This window comes from Dreissena polymorpha, chromosome 6, assembly GCF_020536995.1.
Source record: "Dreissena polymorpha isolate Duluth1 chromosome 6, UMN_Dpol_1.0, whole genome shotgun sequence".
NCBI lineage: Eukaryota > Metazoa > Mollusca > Bivalvia > Myida > Dreissenidae > Dreissena > Dreissena polymorpha.
Window position 1 is genome coordinate 68,189,383 of NC_068360.1, and position 20,587 is coordinate 68,209,969.

The 20,587-nt window shown below is 36.8% G+C and overlaps 1 protein-coding gene across 5 annotated transcripts in view; it reads right to left on the reverse strand.

Annotated features, from left to right (window-relative positions):
* LOC127833363 (lymphocyte-specific helicase-like) overlaps positions 1–20,587 on the reverse strand; it is a 99,460-nt gene that overhangs the window by 12,661 nt on the left and 66,212 nt on the right. For all 5 annotated transcript variants that reach the window (XM_052358562.1, XM_052358563.1, XM_052358566.1 and 2 more), the window contains one exon: positions 14,243–14,362. In XM_052358562.1, the coding sequence (XP_052214522.1) occupies positions 14,243–14,362 (120 nt within the window). The remainder of the gene's footprint in view (positions 1–14,242; positions 14,363–20,587) is intronic.

Consider the following 20,587-nt stretch of genomic DNA (forward strand, 5'->3'; position numbering starts at 1 on the left):
TAGTAAAAATTACCTCACCCATGTCAAGACTGGCCTTATTTGCAATCCCAAGCTGTAACTTCATGTAAGCTACCTACATACACATGTTTTTATATTTTTAGTAGCATACACCTTATCCTGATTGACTTATAAAAAAAATGCAGAAACATTTTATTTGTTTCTGAAATTGAATCAACAGGCACAACATGCAATTCCAAGCTATGTACCATGTAAGCTTACAATATCCAAACTTTCTTAAAGATTGGTCAATACAAACTAAATTTATTGACAGGAAACAGGAATCCGTTTGAAATAACCAGGATATTAAACTGTTGAAAACCTGGGAACAAATATTGGCAAAGTCTTATCTGTATCATATATAACAATTAATTGAAAATCAAACTGTTAATCCAGCTTCAAACATAAGATTATTTTGAAAATGCTCAATACCTGAAAGTGTTCACATACATGACTTTGATTACACACAAACATCCACCAGTAATATCTTTCAGCTACCGTATACTTTCCCTTATAAGACGCATTGTTAAGACTCAAATTAACAAGAGATTGCCAAGCAATATGGTCCCCTACCGGTGAAACTCCACCATTGTCAGTAAATCTTTTGTTTTTAAATATTTGTTGCCATAGCAACCAGAATTTTTTACATAGGCACAAAATGAAATGACGTGCATAATCTCCATATTGCCATCTATCCATGTTTCAAGTTTCATGAAAAAATATTAAGAACTTTTAAAGTTATCGCAGGATCCAGAAAAGTGTGACGGACTGACTGACAGACAGACAGACGGAGTACAAACCATAAGTCCCCTCCGGTTTCACCGGTAGGGGACAAGAAGTTACAGTGGCGGTCGCATCTTATACGCGAGAAACTCATGAAAATAAACAAAAAAATTCAAAAAATCGAGTTTACTGGGCTTACGCTGACCGAATTTGACACTTGTCAGTTGTTTTGAATCATCGCAGCCATTTGCATGTTGTCTAAAGTCTGTATAGGCCCGTACCGTGTATCGGAACACTATAATGTTCAGTTACCGATATACTTGTAATAAAATGTATCGTAATTGATTTTGTTGTCTTTTATTTCTAATTTGCATTTTGTTATTTTTGGGGTGTAAGACATTATGTTGTCCATGATTATACTTGAAAAGTTTGTATCACCTATGTCTGCACGCGCGAAGTCGTTAATTGTCAGTTAAATTTGCCATTAGATTATACGTAAGTACGCAGCGACATGATGTCGAACATGCTTAAAACAACAGCAAAATCAGTTCTCAGTTTGAAATTGTCAATTGTTAAATAAACACGCTGCCAATTACAAGTGCTACTTGAAAAGTTTGTATCACCTGATCGTCTTTGTGCGACGTCGTTAATTCTCAATTAAGACATTATTGGGAATTAGGGTATCGTCTAAAATTAGTTTCCAGTTTGCTACTGTCAATTGTTAAATAAACACGTGTATTCAGACGACCACCTAATGCATATGACACCTTATTTATTAGGGGCCGCATGCAATTATCCCCAGGCGGCTTTCTTCTTGACACGTGATCTCGATCTGCGCTTCCGAGTTTATCACTCTATCATGCGATTGGCTAATTTTATGAAAGTAGGCATTACCTATTTTTGATAGACACATGGCGTTAAATCTGCATAATCAAGGTAATACAACTAAACGATTTCATATACATTATGTATCTGCCTATTAGTTTTCAATACCTGTCAAACAATACAATTATATTAACAAATTACAACTACTAGAAATGTCAAAATGAAACGAAAAAGTAACTCTTTTGATGTGACATTTAAGTTGAAAGTGCTTGAGTATGCAAAAACTAGGGATGCAAGAGGTTAACCGGTTAACCTACCGAAACGACCAGTTAACCGGTTATATTTTCAGGAAAAGGTTAACCTGAAAAAAATATTTGATTATGTTTTTTATGGAATAAATCGTACGGTTTTACTTTTGCATGAGACATACTGCCAACTTGCGCTGGCTACTAGTTAAAACAACATGCCGCACCATCGACGGTAATAAATAACGTGTCAACAATCAAAGTAATAAAAACAATAAATCAATATCTTTGTGATAACAAATAGGGGGTACGTTTTGATAACTGAAACTATTGTTTTGTTTAACTCGCGAAAATTTAACTAGCGAATTGCGGGGAGTCGGAGCAATTAGCGAAGACGTAATTGGCAAGTTTATTGAACTCGCGATAAAAAAAAAACATTTGAAACATTGGACGGTGTTTTGTTAACCAATATCTAACACTGATTGCTCGCGAAAATTTCGTGTTAATAAGTAATAATTTTATCAAGAGTTGCATACGTAGTTAATTTTTTGTCGAGTTAACGTCGTTTTTGTTTATCAGAAATTATGATTATTATTATAATTTACGTCCAACGATTCCACCATTACCGTCCGATGCAAGTGTTATTTATCAAAGCAAATTATTAACTAATTAAATAATTAAACATCAATTAAAAATATTTAAACAAAATAAAGTCTGAAAATTTAGTATTTGTGTAATTGATTAAAAAATTGTGAGCTATAGTACGTTAACAAACATACGTAACTATCAGTATTAGAGATCATAATACTTAGTTACTTAGCTATTAAATAAATGTACTGATTAATTGAAAGGGCAAAGCACATTTCTATATGAGAAAATTTGAGTTTCAAAAATTTAAACAGAATGAACAAAGGAACACACCATTTTTGTGAGCGATACGACGCGAACGTAATATAAGCGGCCCAACCAAAAACAGTTTATAACATGAGAAAATGAACATTGTGTAGTTATTTAATTTGTTACTCCTTTGCATTTACGCAGGAAAATTAAATCAAATATATAGCATACATTAAAAAAAAATAAAAAATTGTATAATACATTTTATTACAAAACTGGCATGTTATCAACGCAAGCGATTGAAAATTACTTTTGTTTCTACCGAGCGGTGCAAGCGGTATGACATTATTGACGTACTCTTTAACCATTTTAACTACGCATAAGGCGTTACGGTTAACCGGTTAATAACCGGTTATGGATAAAGATTAACCGGTTAATGATTTTTGTAACCTCTTGCATCCCTAGCAAAAACACATTTGTATCTTGCAACAGAGCGTGAATTTGGAGTAACCGAGAAAATAGTTAGAGACTGGAAGTCCAAGGAAAATAAGTTGTTGAACGTTGAGTCTAGATCTGTTAAGAAAATGCGGACTGTGTTATCGCCGTACGATGCTATCGAGGGGACACTAAAACAATGGTTTATTGACTTGCCCAGAAGTGGACTTTTTGTAACACGTAACACTATTAGGTTTAAGGCACTTTAACTTGCCAAACAGCACGATTATACAGAAATTAAAGCTTCATGTGGGTGGTGTACGCGCTTCATGAAACGACATGATCTTGTGCTAAGACAAACAAGAGCACCGCCTTGCGGGTGCAGACCGCTCATCTATTTTCTTTTTAAAGGTGAAGGGACTCTCATTTTCAATCACAAAGGAGGGAGGGGTTGAGTGAAGACGGAGGTATAGTGTGGGGGCGTGGACATTTATTACATTATCTTCCAAAAATGAGAAAAAATAATGGGGGGGGGGGGGGGGGGATTCTTGGGTGCGATGGTTGGACGGTATTTCAAACATAAAATAATAAAAATAAATATTTGTGTTTTTGAACAGTTTCAAAAAAAAAATAGTGACCTGAAAATGAATAGGGGTCATCTGCGAGTCATGATCAATCTACCTATCAAGTTTCATGATCCTAGGCCAAAGTGTTCTTGAGTTATCATCCGGAAACCATTTTACCATTTCAGGTCACAGTGACCTTGACCTTTGACCTAGTGACCTCAAAATCAATAGGGGTCATCTGCGAGTCATGATCAATGTACCTATGAAGCTTCATGATCCTAGGCCCAAGCGTTCTTGAGTTATCATCCGGAAACCACCTGGTGGACGGACCGACCGACATGTGCAAAGCAATATACCCCCTCTTCTTCGAAGGGGGGCATAAACAAAATTGGTGGGGGGGGGGGGGGGGGCATCTGCGAGTCACGATCAATGTACCTATGTAGTGTCATGATCCTAGGCAAAAGCGTTCTTGAGTTATCATCCGAAAATCATTTTACTATTTCTGGTCACCGTGACCTTGACCTTTGACCTTGTGACCTCAAAATCAATAGGGGTCATCTGCGAGTCATGATCAATCTACCTATGAAGTTTCATGATCCTAGGCGTATGCGTTCTTGAGTTATCATCCGAAAACCATTTTACTATTTCAGGTCACCGTGACCTTGACCTTTGACCTAGTGACCTCGAAAACAATAGGGGTCATCTGCAAGTCATGATCAATCTACCCATGAAGTTTCATGATCCTAGGCGTCTGCGTTCTTGAGTTATCATCCGGAAACCATTTAACTATTTCGGGTCACCGTGACCTTGACCTTTGACCTAGTGACCTCAAAATTGATAGGGGTCATCTGCGAGTCATGATCAATCTACCCATGTAGTTTCATGATCCTAGGCGTATGCGTTCTTGAGTTATCATCCGGAAACCATTTTACTATTTCGGGTCACCGTGACCTTGACATTTGACCTAGTGACCTCAAAATTGATAGGGGTCATCTGCGAGTCATGATCAATCTACCCATGAAGTTTCATGATCCTAGGCGTATGCGTTCTTGAGTTATCATACGGAAACCATTTTACTATTTCGGGTCACTGTAACCTTGACCTTTGACCTAGTGACCTCAAATCAATAGGGGTCATCTGCGAGTCATGATCAATCTACCCATGAAGTTTCATGATCCTAAGCGTATGCGTTCTTGAGTTATCATCCGGAAACCATTTTACTATTTCGGGTCACCGTGACCTTTGACCTAGTGACCTGAAAATCAATAGGGGTCATCTGCGAGTCATGATCAATGTACCTATGAAGTTTCATGATCCTAGCCCCAAGCGTTCTTGAGTTATCATGCGACAACCACCTGGTGGACGGACCGACCGACCTACCAACCGACATGAGCAAAGCAATATACCCCCTCTTCTTCGAAGGGGGGCATAATAAATAATTGTGTTTTTCAACCGTTTAAAAAAATAACAATTTTGGGGGGTGGGGTGGGGGGTGGGTATAGTATAGTGTGAGGGTGTGGTGGTCATTTGTGAGATGATCTTAAAAAAAAAAAAAAAATTTAGGAGGGGGGATTCGGGATGATTCAGGGGGGGGGGAGGGGGGAGGGCATGGGGGATGATTTGGGTGGAGTCTATTGTGGTATGTCAGGTAAGAGTAGTTTTGTCAAAGTATCAATCAAATCTAATCATAAATAAAGAAGTTATGGCATTTTTAGCAAAATTTAATAATTTGACCTTGAGAGTCAAGGTCATTCAAAGGTCAAGGTAAAATTCAACTTGCCAGGTACAGTAACCTCATGATAGCATGAAAGTATTTGAAGTTTGAAAGCAATAGACTTGATACTTTAGAAGTAAAGTGGATCGAAACACAAAATTTAACCGTATATTCAAAGTTACTAAGTCAAAAAAGGGCCATAATTCCGTAAAAATGACAACCAGAGTTATGCAACTTGTCCTTTTACTGTACCCTTATGATAGTTTGCGAGTGTTCCAAGTATGAAAGCAATATCTATGATAGTTTAGGGGTAAAGTGGACCAAAACACAAAACTTAACAAAATTTTCAATTTTCTAAGTATAAAGGGCCCATAATTCCGTCCAAATGCCAGTCAGAGTTACATTACTTTGCCTGCACAGTCCCCTTATGATAGTTAGTAAGTGTTGCAAGTATGAAAGCAATAGCTTAGGAATAAAATGGACCTAAACACAAAACTTAACCAAAATTTTCAATTTTCTAAGTATAAAAAGGGCACATTATTCTGTCAAAATGCCAGTCAGAGTTATCTAACTTTGCCTGCCTAGTCCCCTCATGATAGTAAGTGTACCAAGCTTGAATGCAATAGCATTGATACTTTCTGAGAAAAGTGGACCTAAACGCAAAACTTGACCGGACGCCAACGCCTACGCCAAGGTGATGAAAATAGCTCATAATTTTTTTTTCAAAAAATAGATGAGCTAAAAACGCATATCGCGCAAAAGCTACCAAAGGACTTAAATGAGAAAGTTGACAAGTTTCATAAATACAATATTGTTATCAGAAAAGAGCACGACTTTGAGTAAGGGTCAATCGGCAGTATGGACGAAAACCCGATGTTTTTCAACATGCCTGGCAATCAGACAGTAAATATTAAGGGAACTCACACAGTAACTGTGAAAACTTCAGGAAATGATAAGGCTCATTTTACGGTCGTCTTAGCATAATAATAATATAATAATAATAATCTCTTTATTTTCCGAAGGTAACTCATTAAGAAAACACATAGATACAAAGTCATGCAAACAGTTTAATAATGGCAATCTTATTTTCAATGAGGCCTTCAAACAACTATGGTATGTATAATGCATTTCTACATCATAATGCAAACATGTAGACTTTGACGGACATAAGAGTACTGTAACAGTGTAATAGAAGTATTATAAAATGCAAGAATATTATATGACTTCTCTTATATTATTAATTTCTTTTCCAATATTGAAATGGTCTCAAGCAACAAATATTTAATAACAGAAAGTGTTTAAGAATATAAATGTATTGTTGATTACATTTTCCCATATGCACACTCTAACACACGCACGCACACACACACCTATACACGCACACACTTATACAATTACCATATCTTAATTAACACGACCAATAACAATAACAAAAAGATAACAAAAACAGCCGCGTACATTATTGTACAAAGTCAGAGTTTAACAAGATGTGTTTGTGAAACACAATGTCCCCCTATATGATGTTTGACATTGTAGGATGACCTTGACCTTGTGAAGGATGACCTTGACCTTTCACCACTCAAAATGTGCAGCTCCATAAGATACACATGCATGCCAAATATCAAGTTGCTATCTTCAATATTGCAAAAGTATTCATAAAATAAGCGATTTGGGCCACATATATTTGACCTCTGACCTTGAAGGATGACCTTGACCTTTCACCACTCAAAATGAGCAGCTCCATGAGATGCACATGCATGCCAAATATCAAGTTGCTATCTTCAATATTGCAAAAGTATTCATAAAATGAGCGATTTTGGTCACATATAATTGACCTCTGACCTTGAAGGATGACCTTGACCTTGACCTTTCACCACTCAAAATGTGCAGCTCCATGAGATACACATGCATGCCAAATATCAAGTTGCTATCTTCAATATTGCAAAAGTATTCATAAAATGAGCGATTTTGGCCACATATTTTGACCTCTGACCTTGAAGGATGACCTTGACCTTTCAAAATGTGCAGCTTCATGAGATACACATGCATGCCAAATATGAAGTTGCTATCTTCAATATAGCAAAAGTTATTGCAAAATGTTAAAGTTGGCGCAAACAGACAGACAGACCAACAGACAGACAGGGCAAAAACAATATGTCCCCCACTACTATAGTGGGGGACATAAAAACGTGGAATACATTATTCTTGAAATAGTTTACGATTGACAGAAGTGGTTGATATACACAAATATTATAATTACAGAAAACAATATTCATGACCAGTGTTGTTCACAATAGGATATGAAATTACCCAACTGTTATGAAGAATAGCCTGCACCTCCTTGCTATATAAATAGTTTGAAAAAGCAATATGTATATTTGTTTGCAGAAATTAAATCTACAGTAATCATTACGACACGTATGGAGGAGTATTTGACTTTTGAATAAGAGGAAAACAGAAAAATGTTACTACGCGTGAGACTCATTTTGCGCCTCAAAGAGAAAATATTTCTTAAGCCTATGTTTGAAAGTGGTGAGAGTGAGAGATTGGCGAATACTAACCGGTATGTGGTTCCATATTTCCATACCAGAGTAACTAAACGACTTTTTTAAAAGGTTTGAGTGAGGTGTTTTATGCATCAAATCATTGTTTGATATCGATCTTAAATTGTAATTATTGTTTTTCACCAATTTTATCAGGTCGTAAATATATGTGGGCGTTTAATTATGAAGAGATTTGTAAATAATTACACCTGTGAAATATTTACATCTGTTTTCAAAAGAAAGCCATTGTATTTTTTGTGATAAATCATAATCATTTATATTTAAGTCACTACGTAATATTACTCTTTAAAACAGGGATCATATTTTTGTCGGTTTTGTCGGTCCTAGACCGATTGAGGTCATGAAAGACTGATTGAAAATCCCAAACAGTGGGTCTGATTCTGTTTGCTAAAATTCCCATGTCATGAAATCGAGTACACAGTTCACACCCTAATTACATTCTCATCTCGATTAGGTGTGATAAACCATTCGCTGCAGTCTCTAAACCGGTCAGGACCAGATTATTGCACGTCAGCCGACTAGTATCAGAGTATGGCCCAAAGCAGCGAAGATTCGCGCGGCTGTGTATTAGTCACGCGTGAATAACCCCGTGTCAATATCAATCGATAATTTCACTGCCTTATACCTAGCACAATCGGTCCGTAAGGTGTAGTCGTCCAGAATAAAATCGTTGACAATTACTTCGGAGATACAAACCTCGATGTTATCCTCGTCGAAATTGTGCATTTCATGCATGATACAGTAAACTGTCATATAAACAAAGAAGAAAATCGGATATTCTGCAATAATTGTGGGCGGACCTTATACACTGAAAGCACGCGCTGTAATTAAACAAAAAATGCCGATACATTTTCCACCAGCGTAATAATTCGGCAATAAATAAATAAAAGTCGCGGATCTGATCGACAGAACAGCCGAAAGTTATTTTTATGGGCGGAACTTCACATAAAATAGTACACAAGAAAAATAATATACATTGTATAAATCTTCAGTAAAAATCGTGTTAGAATCGAAATAATTTGTGTTCTTTATTGTTTGTTGTTGAATAACAGACGACCGAAAGTTTAGATGCGTGGTTTCAAATCATTTAATCCCAACGCATCTTAACTATCGGCCGTGGGTTATTCGACTACAAACTATAACGTACATGAATTATTTCTTAACTATTTGGTTTTGTTATTGTCAGTAACAAACCTACGCACAGACATTTGTTTGGTTCAATGCATGTTTTTAAGCTATTATCGAGTTGACAATGATTTAAAACATTGGTATAGATTTACACAGACTAATAATATTGACAACGATGAAAAACTGTCAGATAAAACAGCGCACGAAACAACCAATGTCAATGAAATAGCAAATGATAAAACAAAATGAGAAAACTTGTATGTTCCGTTTACAAATAATGCCTAGGGAATTTAACTTGTACATTTATTATACCATCTTCATGAATAGCAAAATCAATGGTAGATATTTTAACGTAATTTTTCATGATTTGGATTTAAATTTTCGGACACTGTTTCCCCATTTAAATCCGGACCGATTGATGTTGCGGGAAAATATGATCCCTGCTTAAAAACCTTCTTTGCAGTTTTGTTTATGTCTCTAGTATTTGCATTTTGCCATGCGACACATCCAAAATCAATAATTGGTGTTATATACACATTATAGAACATAATTTTGATCTCGGGTGTTAGAAAATATTGAATACGCTTGAACAGTGATAATTTCGAAACAAGTTTTGAACAAGTTATATCAACATGGGCCTTCAAATTTAAATGTTTATCAATATGGATACCTAGAAGTTTTTGGGTTGCAACATGTTTTTTTTATTTACAAACAAATTTAGATCTTCAGAATGTTTAAGTTTTTGGAGTGATCCTATAGTCATGCAAGTAGTTTTATTTGGGTTGACTGCCATATTATTTATCATACACCAATTTTGTGACCTTAGTAAGTCGTCTTGAAGTGTGCAATTTATCATAGTTATATCATTCCCTTTACAGTGGATTGTTACATCATCAGCATACATGTCAGATTCTGATGTTAGTTTTAAGGGTAGATCATTCACGTAAAGTAAAAATAACAAAGGTCCTACAATGGAGCCTTGCGGTACACCGAAACTTATGCAGGTGTCTAATGTTACTCCATCTGCCCGAATTAGTTGCAAACGTTTTTGTAGATATGATTAAAAAAACTTCAAAGACGAATCCGAAAAATGATATAGTTTCAACTTGTGCAGAAGAATGGTGTGGTCTACTCTGTCAAATGCTTTTTTTTAAATCCACAAAAACAGTTCCTATCATATAACCATCGTCTATACAATTTAACCATGAATCAACGAGTCTGATTAAAGCAGTTTGGCATGAGTGGTTTTGTCTAAAACCCGATTGGTGTTCATTTAGTATACAGGTTTCTTTTAAATATTTATTTAATTGAATGGCTACATGTCTTTCAATTATTTTAGAAATTGTAGGTAATAAAGAGATATGTCTAAAGTTATTTGGATCATGTTTATCTCCTCCTTTATGGAGAGGTACGACACTTGCTAATTTAAGTAAGTCTGGAAAGATTCCAGTTGAAATTGAAGTATTTATTAATGTCGTAAGAGGTTGTACGATATAATCTTTGCAGCAAAGTTTAAGGATATTAGGTCCTATTCTGTCTAAGCCACTACTTTTATTAGGATTAAGTTTATCAATTAATGTAAGAACTTCCATAGGTGATATATATTCTAATTTGAACTCTCAATTACCCAATTTTTCATCTAAGAAAATGTTTAAATATTCAAAATTTTCAGGTTTGAAAACTGTTTTCTTAATTATATGAGATATGTTAACAAGATGTTTGTTAAGTTCATTAGCCACAAGCTGTCTCCCACAAACATTAACATTGTTTATGTTTAATGTATAAGGTAAAATTGCTCTTTGATTTTCACTATCATTTGATATGCTTTTGATATATCGCCACAATTGTTTAATATCTTTCTTCTCTTTAACAGCATTATTGAAAAACGCTCTCTTATTTTTCTTAATTATGGAATTGCATTTGTTTCTCCATATTTTATACTGATCAAAATTGTTGCAAGCCTTAAATGTATCCCTTTTTAATCTAGCCTGTTTTATGTCATCAGAATACCACCCAGGCTGATGTATGCGCTTAACCCGCTTACTTTTAATTGGTGCATACTGGGATAATACTGTGTTTAATATATTGTATAAAGTCGTTAGGGCCAAATTCGGATCATTGGTAGTTTCTAAATATTCATATCATATTGACCAAGATCTTGTAGAAACAGTGTTTTATCAAAATGTTTAGACGATCTATAAGTTATTTGTCCATGTTCAGATATAGAATTACTTTTAAGTTTACAAAGGAGTGTACACGTGATTGGATAGTGGTCACTGAGGCCTATTACTGGAACGCTAACTTCTGATAAGCAAGATATTGATGTTGTGTATACATGATCAATTATTTTTGATGACGTTTGTTACTCTGGTTGGATATTGAACCCAGGGATCATATTTTCCCGCAACATCAATCGGTCTGGATTAAAATGGGGAAAAAGTGTCAGAAAATTTATATCCGAAATCATGACAAATTACGTTAACATATATACCACTGATTTTGCCTTTCACGAAGGTGGTATAATACATGTACAAGTTTAATTGCCTTTGGCATTTTTTTTTTATGGAACATACGAGTTTTCTCAATTGGTTTTATGATATTTTTTTTTCTCTTTTATTGTTGCTTCGTGTGCTGTTGTATCTGACTTTTTTTCATCGTTGTCAATATTATTTATCTGTGTAAGTCTATACGGATGCTTTAAATCGTTGTGGACTCGATAATAGCTTACATACATGCACTGAACCTAGCAAATGTCTGTGCGTTGGTTGGAAACTGGCAACAGCAAAACCAAATAGTTGAGAAATAATTCGTGTACGTTATAGTTTGTTGTCAAATAACCCACGGCCGATAGTTAAGATGCGTAGGGATGAAATCACGAGTGATTTGAAACCACGCATCTAAACTTCCGGTCATTTACTAATCTCTCCTCTATGATTTTTAACATCGCTGGCAGGTGAATTTCCGTGAACTGATGAGAGTTTTTCCCGTTGATTTAACACGAACTTTTTGTGTGATACAAGTTTAATGTATAAATACCCTGTCGACCAGAACTGTACTTGTATTGCGTTTCAACAAGATTTCCCTGTCTGTCGTGCACCGGTACTTTGCAACATTTATACAGAAGAGTGTTATTGCTGAAAAACTGATCCGCCGCAATCTTAAAAAGTTCACACATACCAGTGTTTAGTAAAAGTCGAAAACCTCCACCTGTCTCGTATACAATCACATCTTTTTGATCGTTGGAATCCAACTTCTTTTGTAGTGACTTCCTCATATTTAGCGTGTAATCCACACCAACTGCGGCACCATCCGTAACATTTTTTAACTCCGCGGTGCCGCTGTCCCAGCGAAAGGCACAATATCACTCATGTTACATCGTTTACTTTTGTCCGAATCCACAAAATTACATTGTTGTATTGACTTTTTTTCAGAGATTCTTGGCATGTTTGGCCAACGGAACAAAACTTAAGCCAGTTGTAGTGTTTAAGCGTAAAAATATGCCGAAAGAAAAACTACTATCAGACCAGGTCGTGTAATTCCAGGGGGCTGCACATCTGTGTTGCAACCACTAGATGTGTGCTTGAACAAACCTTTCAAAGGTAATATGAGAAAGAAATCGAATGACTGGATGGTTAATGGTGAGAAACAATTTACGAAGGCAGGAAATCTAAAATCCCCAGACTTGGCAACTGTGTTTCAATGGGTTGTTGACTCTTGGAATGAAATCCCAAGTGAAATGGTTATGAAGTCATTTCTAAAGTGTGGAATTTCAAATTCAATTGATGATACACAGAACGACGAGTTGTTCGATAATCTTGTGAAAAATCGCGATCAATCCGTGGATGTATTGGTCTGTGAAAATGTTTGTGATTGTGACGATGATGATATCGGCGACTGGGTTCATGATGACAACCTCACTAGTGAGCAATTCTATGAACTGTTCGGTGAAAGCGATGATGAGGAGTTTGAGGGATTTTAAGATGACTGATACGATCAATGAAGTGCTGATGGATTAATTTGATTGATTAAAATACATAGTTCAAAGTGTGTTAATTTTTTTGCTTGTGCATTTAAATTACGAATGAAATATGTTTGCAATTGTTAGGGCAAATTGTTTAAATATGCAATTGTTAGAAATTTTGTTAATTTGATAATTATTTTTATTGCATGAATAATACTTAAAAAAACTAAATTAAAACACACTAATATATCATGAAATAAACAAATATTATTTACTTTGTTGTTTGATTTGTTTTATTTTTCAGACTTGCGTGAATTACTAATTGTATGCAGCGCGAGTTTGAAAAATTCTCAATGTGTTACTAATTGATGATTTTGTTCAATATTCTGCCGTTTTTCGGCCGATGAAAACGGCAAAATTTGACTGCGTCTTAGTCTTAAATCCACCCATTACAAGGGCTGTTTTTAAAACGCTCGTGCCCCCCAAATTGGCTGTCAGTTGTAGTGGCTTCAGGTCACTGTGACCTCGACCTAGAGTCCTGACCATTGTCCCCATGAACTTTCCTGATCCTAACCCTAAGCATTCATGAGTTATCATCCGGAAACCATTTTACTGTTCAAAGTCACTGTGACCTTGACCTTTGACCTAGTGACCTGAAAATCAATATGGGTCATCTGCCAGTCATGATCAATGTACCTATGAAGTTTCATGATCCTAGGAGTAAGCGTTCTTGAGTTATCATCCGGAAATCATTATACTGTTTCGAGTCACTGTGACCTTGACATTTGACCTAGTACCCAGAAAATCAATAGGGGTCATCTCCCAGTCATGATCATTGTACCTATGAAGTTTCATGATCCTAGGCGTAAGCGTTCTTGAGTTATCATCCGGAAACCATTTTACTGTTTCGAGCCACTGTGACCTTGATCTTTCACCTAGTGACTTGAAAATCAATAGGGGTCATCTGCCAGTCATGATCAATGTACCTATGAAGTTTCATGATCCTAGGCCTAAGCGTTCTTGAGTTATCATCCAGAAACCATTCGGTGGACGGACCGACAAACAGACTGACTGACGGACGGACCTATCTACTGACATGTGCAAAACAATATACCCCCTCTTCTTCGAAGGGGGGCATAATACAGTCCAAAGTTGGTTAGCGTCTTATAAGCGAGGGCGTCTTATAAGCGCAAGTATACGGTAATATTAACATGAACTTATGTATAAGTCAAGTCTTATGATCTGACCGATATCTGCCTGTCCTCTACTTTTGTGGATCCATCAAGACGACAGAAGGTGATATGCCTGTAGTATAGGTAGTCCTCAATGATGTCCAGCATCTTGGTCATCTGAGAGAATATGAGGACCTGCAAACAGAACACAATAACACAAAGTCCAACATTATCAAACAAGAGCCTTGATGAACATGTAAACAAATAAATAAGACTTGTTGAAAAACTGTTTCCAGTATAATAAATCGATGGTACTTCCACAAAACAAAGCATCAAGGAACACATTTGTCTAATTCTTAATAAATTCACACTTGGAGATGTTTTAAATCAAGGTATATTAAGAAAACATCTCCTCACCAAAGCAGCCATTATTACAGAAATTAGATAATAGTTGTCCAAGGAGCTTTTGGTGAGATTATTTGTATGCTTTTGTAAGCCATGCAAACCAATTTTACAGTGATTCTTTTTTACCATAAATTACCAACGATATTCGACTGTTTCGCAATCCCAACAAGAATATCAGTGAAACTGATGGATGCTCCCCGATGATGCGCTTTGTCAATCTATGTGTTAATAACCACCTTAAAAAATATATTATTAGCCTTGGTGACCTTGACCCCAGTGACCTCAAACCTAATCAAAAGGTAGAGGTCCATGCAAGGTACCTACATGCCAAATATGTAAGAGAACGGTAAAATATTGAAGGTGCTATGAGGAACTGTAACAAAATTGTGACTGAAAAAATCTATTATTAGCCTCGGTGACCTTGACCCCAGTGACCTCAGCAAAAGGTAGAGGTCCATGCAAGTTACCTACATGCCAAATATGTAAGAGATCGGAAAAATATTGAAGGTGCTATGAGAAACTGTAACAAAATTGTGACGAAAAAATCTATTATTAGCCTCGGTGACCTTGACCCCAGTGACCTCAAACCTCATCAAAAGGTAGAGGTCCATGCAAGGTACCTACATGCCAAATATGTAAGAGAACGGTAAAATATTGAAGGAGCTATGAGAAACTGTAAAAAAATTGTGACAGTAAAAATCTATTATTAGCCTCAGTGACCTTGACCCCAGTGACCTCAAACCTCATCAAAAGGTAGAGGTCTATGCAAGGTACCTGCATGCCAAATATGTAAGAGATCGGAAAAATATTGAAGGTGCTATGAGAAACTGCTACAAAATTGTGATGGAAAAATCTATTATTAGCCTCGGTGACCTTGACCTTGACCCCAGTGACCTCAAACCTCATCAAAAGGTAGAGGTCCATGCAAGGTACCTACATGCCAAATATGTAAGAGAACGGTAAAATATTGAAGGTGCTATGAGGAACTGTAACAAAATTGTGACTGAAAAAATCTATTATTAGCCTCGGTGACCTTGACCCCAGTGACCTCAGCAAAAGGTAGAGGTCCATGCAAGTTACCTACATGCCAAATATGTAAGAGATCGGAAAAATATTGAAGGTGCTATGAGAAACTGTAACAAAATTGTGACGAAAAAATCTATTATTAGCCTCGGTGACCTTGACCCCAGTGACCTCAAACCTCATCAAAAGGTAGAGGTCCATGCAAGGTACCTACATGCCAAATATGTAAGAGAACGGTAAAATATTGAAGAAGCTATGAGAAACTGTAAAAAAATTGTGACAGTAAAAATCTATTATTAGCCTCAGTGACCTTGACCCCAGTGACCTCAAACCTCATCAAAAGGTAGAGGTCTATGCAAGGTACCTGCATGCCAAATATGTAAGAGATCGGAAAAATATTGAAGGTGCTATGAGAAACTGCTACAAAATTGTGATGGAAAAATCTATTATTAGCCTCGGTGACCTTGACCCCAGTGACCTCAAACCTCATCAAAAGGTAGAGGTCCATGCAAGGTATCTACATGCCAAATATGTAAGAGAACGGTAAAATTTTGAAGGCGCTATGAGAAACTGTAAAAAAATTGTGACGGAAAATCTATTATTAGCCTTGGTGACCTTGACCCCAGTGACCTCAAACCTCATCAAAAGGTAGAGGTCCATGCAAGGTACCTACATGCCAAATATGTAAGAGATCGGAAAAATATTGAAGGTGCTATGAGAGACTGTAACAAAATTGTGACTGAAAAATCTATTATTAGCCTCGGTGACCTTGACCCCAGTGACCTCAAACCTCATCAAAAGGTAGAGGTCCATGCAAGGTACCTACATGCCAAATATTTAAGAGATCGGTAAAATATTAAAGGCGCTATGAGAAACTGTAACAAAAGTGTGAAGGAAGGAAGAAAGTAAGGAAGGAAGTAAGGAAGGAACTTCAAACTGGCAACTATATGCTCCCCGAAAATTTTCGGGGAGCATAAAAGTCTGACTTAAATTTTCCCAATAAATTCAATAAGAGTATAAATGTTATACAGGGATAATTATGTAGAACTTGCGCCATCTGATACATGTGATGGTGCTATTCGCACCTCTCTTCATCGCAGAAAATACCAGAGATAGTCAGTGTATGACTATTGAACAATACCAGAGATAGTCAGTGTATGACTATTGAACAATACCAGAGATAGTCAGTGTATGACTATTGAACAATACCAGAGATAGTCAGTGTATGACTATTGAACACATACAGAGATAGTCAGTGTATTACTATTGAACACACCTATTTTTACATAATCGTCCAAAATGACAGACAAGAAGAGGAGAAATTACGATATACAACAAAATAATAATAAAATTCATTACTGATGTTATATAGTAAATAGGGAATAATGATAGTGTACCAATTAACAATTAAGACTATGTTTAACCCTTTACCACTTAGATATGTATTTTTACGCATTCATAGTCCTTTAGAAAGTTAAATTTCATTAAAGACCTTTCATACTAGATTCAAGTTTTAAAAGCTTCATTAGCTGATGAGATACTTAGATACTGATGAGCAGTAACAGCATAAAACCTGAACAGACAGTGAGTTACTCGAAGGCTGTTCTGGTTTTATGCTGTTTGCACAAAGCCAATTTTCACTTTGCTTCTGAGAAGGAAAGGATTAAGATACAAACAACAAATATTTATTAACAAGGGCTGTTTGTAAAACATGCATGCCGGGCTCTCAGTTGTAGTGACAGCCATTGTGTGAATATGTTTTTGGTCACAGTGACCTTGACCTTTGACCTAGTGACCTGAAAATCAATAGGGGTCATCTGCGAGTCATGATTAATGTACCTATGAAGTTTCATGATCCTAGCCATAAGCGTTCTTGAGTTATCATCGGGAAACCATTTTACTAGTTCTGGTCACCGTGACCTTGACCTTTGACCTGACAATCAATAGGGGTTATCAGCCAGTCATGATCAATGTACCTATGAAGTTTCATGATCATAGGCATAAGCGTTCTTCAGTTATCATCCGGAAACCATTTTACTATTTCGGGTCACTGTGACCTTGACCTAGTGACCTGAAAATAAATAGGGGTCATCTGCAAGTCATGATCAATATACCTATGCAGTTTTATGATCCTAGATATAAGCGTTCTTGAGTTATCATCCGGAAACCATTTTACTATTTCGGGTCACCGTGACCTTGACCTTTGACCTAGTGACCTGAAAATCAATAGGGGTCATCTGCAAGTCATGATCAATGTACCTATGAAGTTTCATGATCCTAGGCCTAAGCCTTCTTGAGTTATCATCCGTTAACCATTTTACTATTTCGGGTCACCGTGACCTTGACCTTTGACCTAGTGACCTGAAAATCAATAGGGGTCATCTGCAAGTCATGATCAATCTACCTATCAAGTTTCATGATCCTAGGCATAAGCGTTCTTGAGTTATTATCCGGAAACCATTTTACTATTTCGAGTCACCGTGACCTTGACCTTATACCTTGTGACCTGAAAATCAATAGGGGTCATCTGCGAGTCAGGATCAATCTACCTATCAAGTTTCATGATCCTAGGCATAAGCCTTCTTGAGTTATCATCCGGAAACCATTTTACTATTTCGGGTCACCGTGACCTTGACCTTTGACCTAGTGACCTGAAAATCAATAGGGGTCATCTGCAAGTCATGATCAATCTACCTATCAAGTTTCATGAACCTAGGCCTAAGCGTTCTTGAGTTATCATCCGGAAACCATTTACTATTTCGGGTCACCGTGACCTTGACCTTTGACCTAGTGACCTCATAATCAATAGGGGTCATCTGCTAGTCATGATCAATGTACCTATGAAGTTTCATGATACTAGGCCCAAGCGTTCTTGAGTTATCATCCGGAAACCACCTAGTGGACGGACCGACAGACAGACCGACATGTGCAAAGCAATATACCCCCTCTTCTTCGAAGGGGGGCATACAAATTGGCAAAGTATCACGAAACAAGAGGGCCATGATGGCCCTGAATCGCTCACCTGACTCATTAAGATCAGATGAAAACTATTACCTCTATTGTCTACACAATGTTTTTCTATGATTTGACCTAGTGACCTAGTTCCTGACTCTAGATGACCCAAATACAATCCCAATCCAGATTTCATCAAGATAAACATTCTGACCACAGTTCATAAATATTGGATGAAAACTGTGACCTATATTGTCAACACAAGGTTTTTCTATTTATTTGACCTAGATTTTTACCCCAGATGACCCAAATACAATCCCACCCAGATTTCATCAAGAATTCTGACCAAATTTCATAAAGGTTGGATGAAAACTGTGATCTCTAATGTCTACACAAGGTTTTTCTATTATTTGACCTAGTGACCTAGTTTTTGACCCCAGATGACCCAAATAAAATCCCAACCCAGATTTCATCAAGATAAACATTCTGACAAAATTTCATAAAGATTGGATGAAAACTGTGACCTCTATTGTCTACAGAAGGTTGTTCTGTTATTTGACCTAGTGACCTTGTTTTTGACCCCAGATGACCCAAATACAATCCCAAACCGGATTTCATCAAGATAAACATTTTGACCAAATTTCATCAAGATTGGATGCAAACTGTGACCTCTACTGTCTACACAAACAAATTGTTGACGGACGGACGCACGGACACACGCAGGCACGCACAACGGACGCCGGACATCACACGATCACATAAGCTCACCGTGTCACTTCATGACAGGTGACCTAAAAATATGTGTCGGAGATAAACATGAACAGTTGTGGTTAAAATCCCATAGAAACAAGGGCTGTTTGTAAAACATGCATGCCCCCCTATATGGGCTATAAGTTGTAGTAGCAGCCATTGTGTGAATACGTTTTTAGTCACTGTGAATGGTGGTGGTGGTGGTAGAAGTAGTACTAGTAGTAGTAGTACTAGTAGTAGTAGTATTAGTAGTAGTAGTAGAAGTAGTAGTAGTAGTAGTAGTAGTAGTAGTAGTAGTAGTAGTAGTAGTAGTAGTAGTAGTAGTAGTGGTAGAAGTAGTAGAAGTAGAAGTAGTAGTAGTAGTAGTAGAAGTAGTAGTAGTAGTAGTAGTAGTAGTAGTAGTAGTAGTAGTAGTAGTAGTAGTAGTAGCAGTAGCAGTAGCAGAAGCAGTAGCAGCATTACAAGACCAATACTTAAGAATGATCAAATGGGAAAAGGTAACCTAGCACTGGCAGTAAATATGGGGCTCATTTACAGGTCAGATTTGGAACCTCTGCTGGAAAATGAGATTTTGAATGAATTAAAGGGAGGCAAATCTGTAATAAAAAGAACATGCATAAACCGTAGTTGTTTCCCTTGTTTGAACCATGCTAAATCCTTACAAGTTTGGAAAGAATTGGATGAAAAATTTGGACTTTATTGCATAAACACCATTTTCTCAATTCAAGGGGAGGTAATTCTGTACTTCATGGACCAATAATGCTCATTTTTTGTAGGGTTCGTGTCCTCATTGATTTAAAGACACTGTGCAAATTTGGAAAGGATCGGACAAAAAATGTGGAAGATTTTTGAAAGTTTTCACAAAATAGGCAAAAACGAATAAACATGCAAAGTTCAACGAGCTCCTGCGGCCATGTTTTTTGACGAATCAAATTTCTTTGAACAACTTTTTCAGGGGAGCCTTCAAAGGTCATCCCTGTGAAATTTTTTGAAAATCTGATCAGCGGTTTCTGACAAGAAGATTTTTTAAGGTTTTTACCATATATGGTCATGGCGGCCATCATGGTTATGTGATCTTTTTTTTTTTAACAATTCTTTTGTCCCATGACCTAGGGATGCTCCACATGAAATTTAGTTGAAATTGGCTCGATGGTTTAGTAGAAGAAGATGTTTACAAATTGTTTACAGACAGACAGACGGACGGCCGGACGCTGAGTGATCACAATAGCTCACCCCGAGCTATCGCTCAGGTGAGCTAAAAACTAGTCTTGTAACATTGGATTTTAGTCT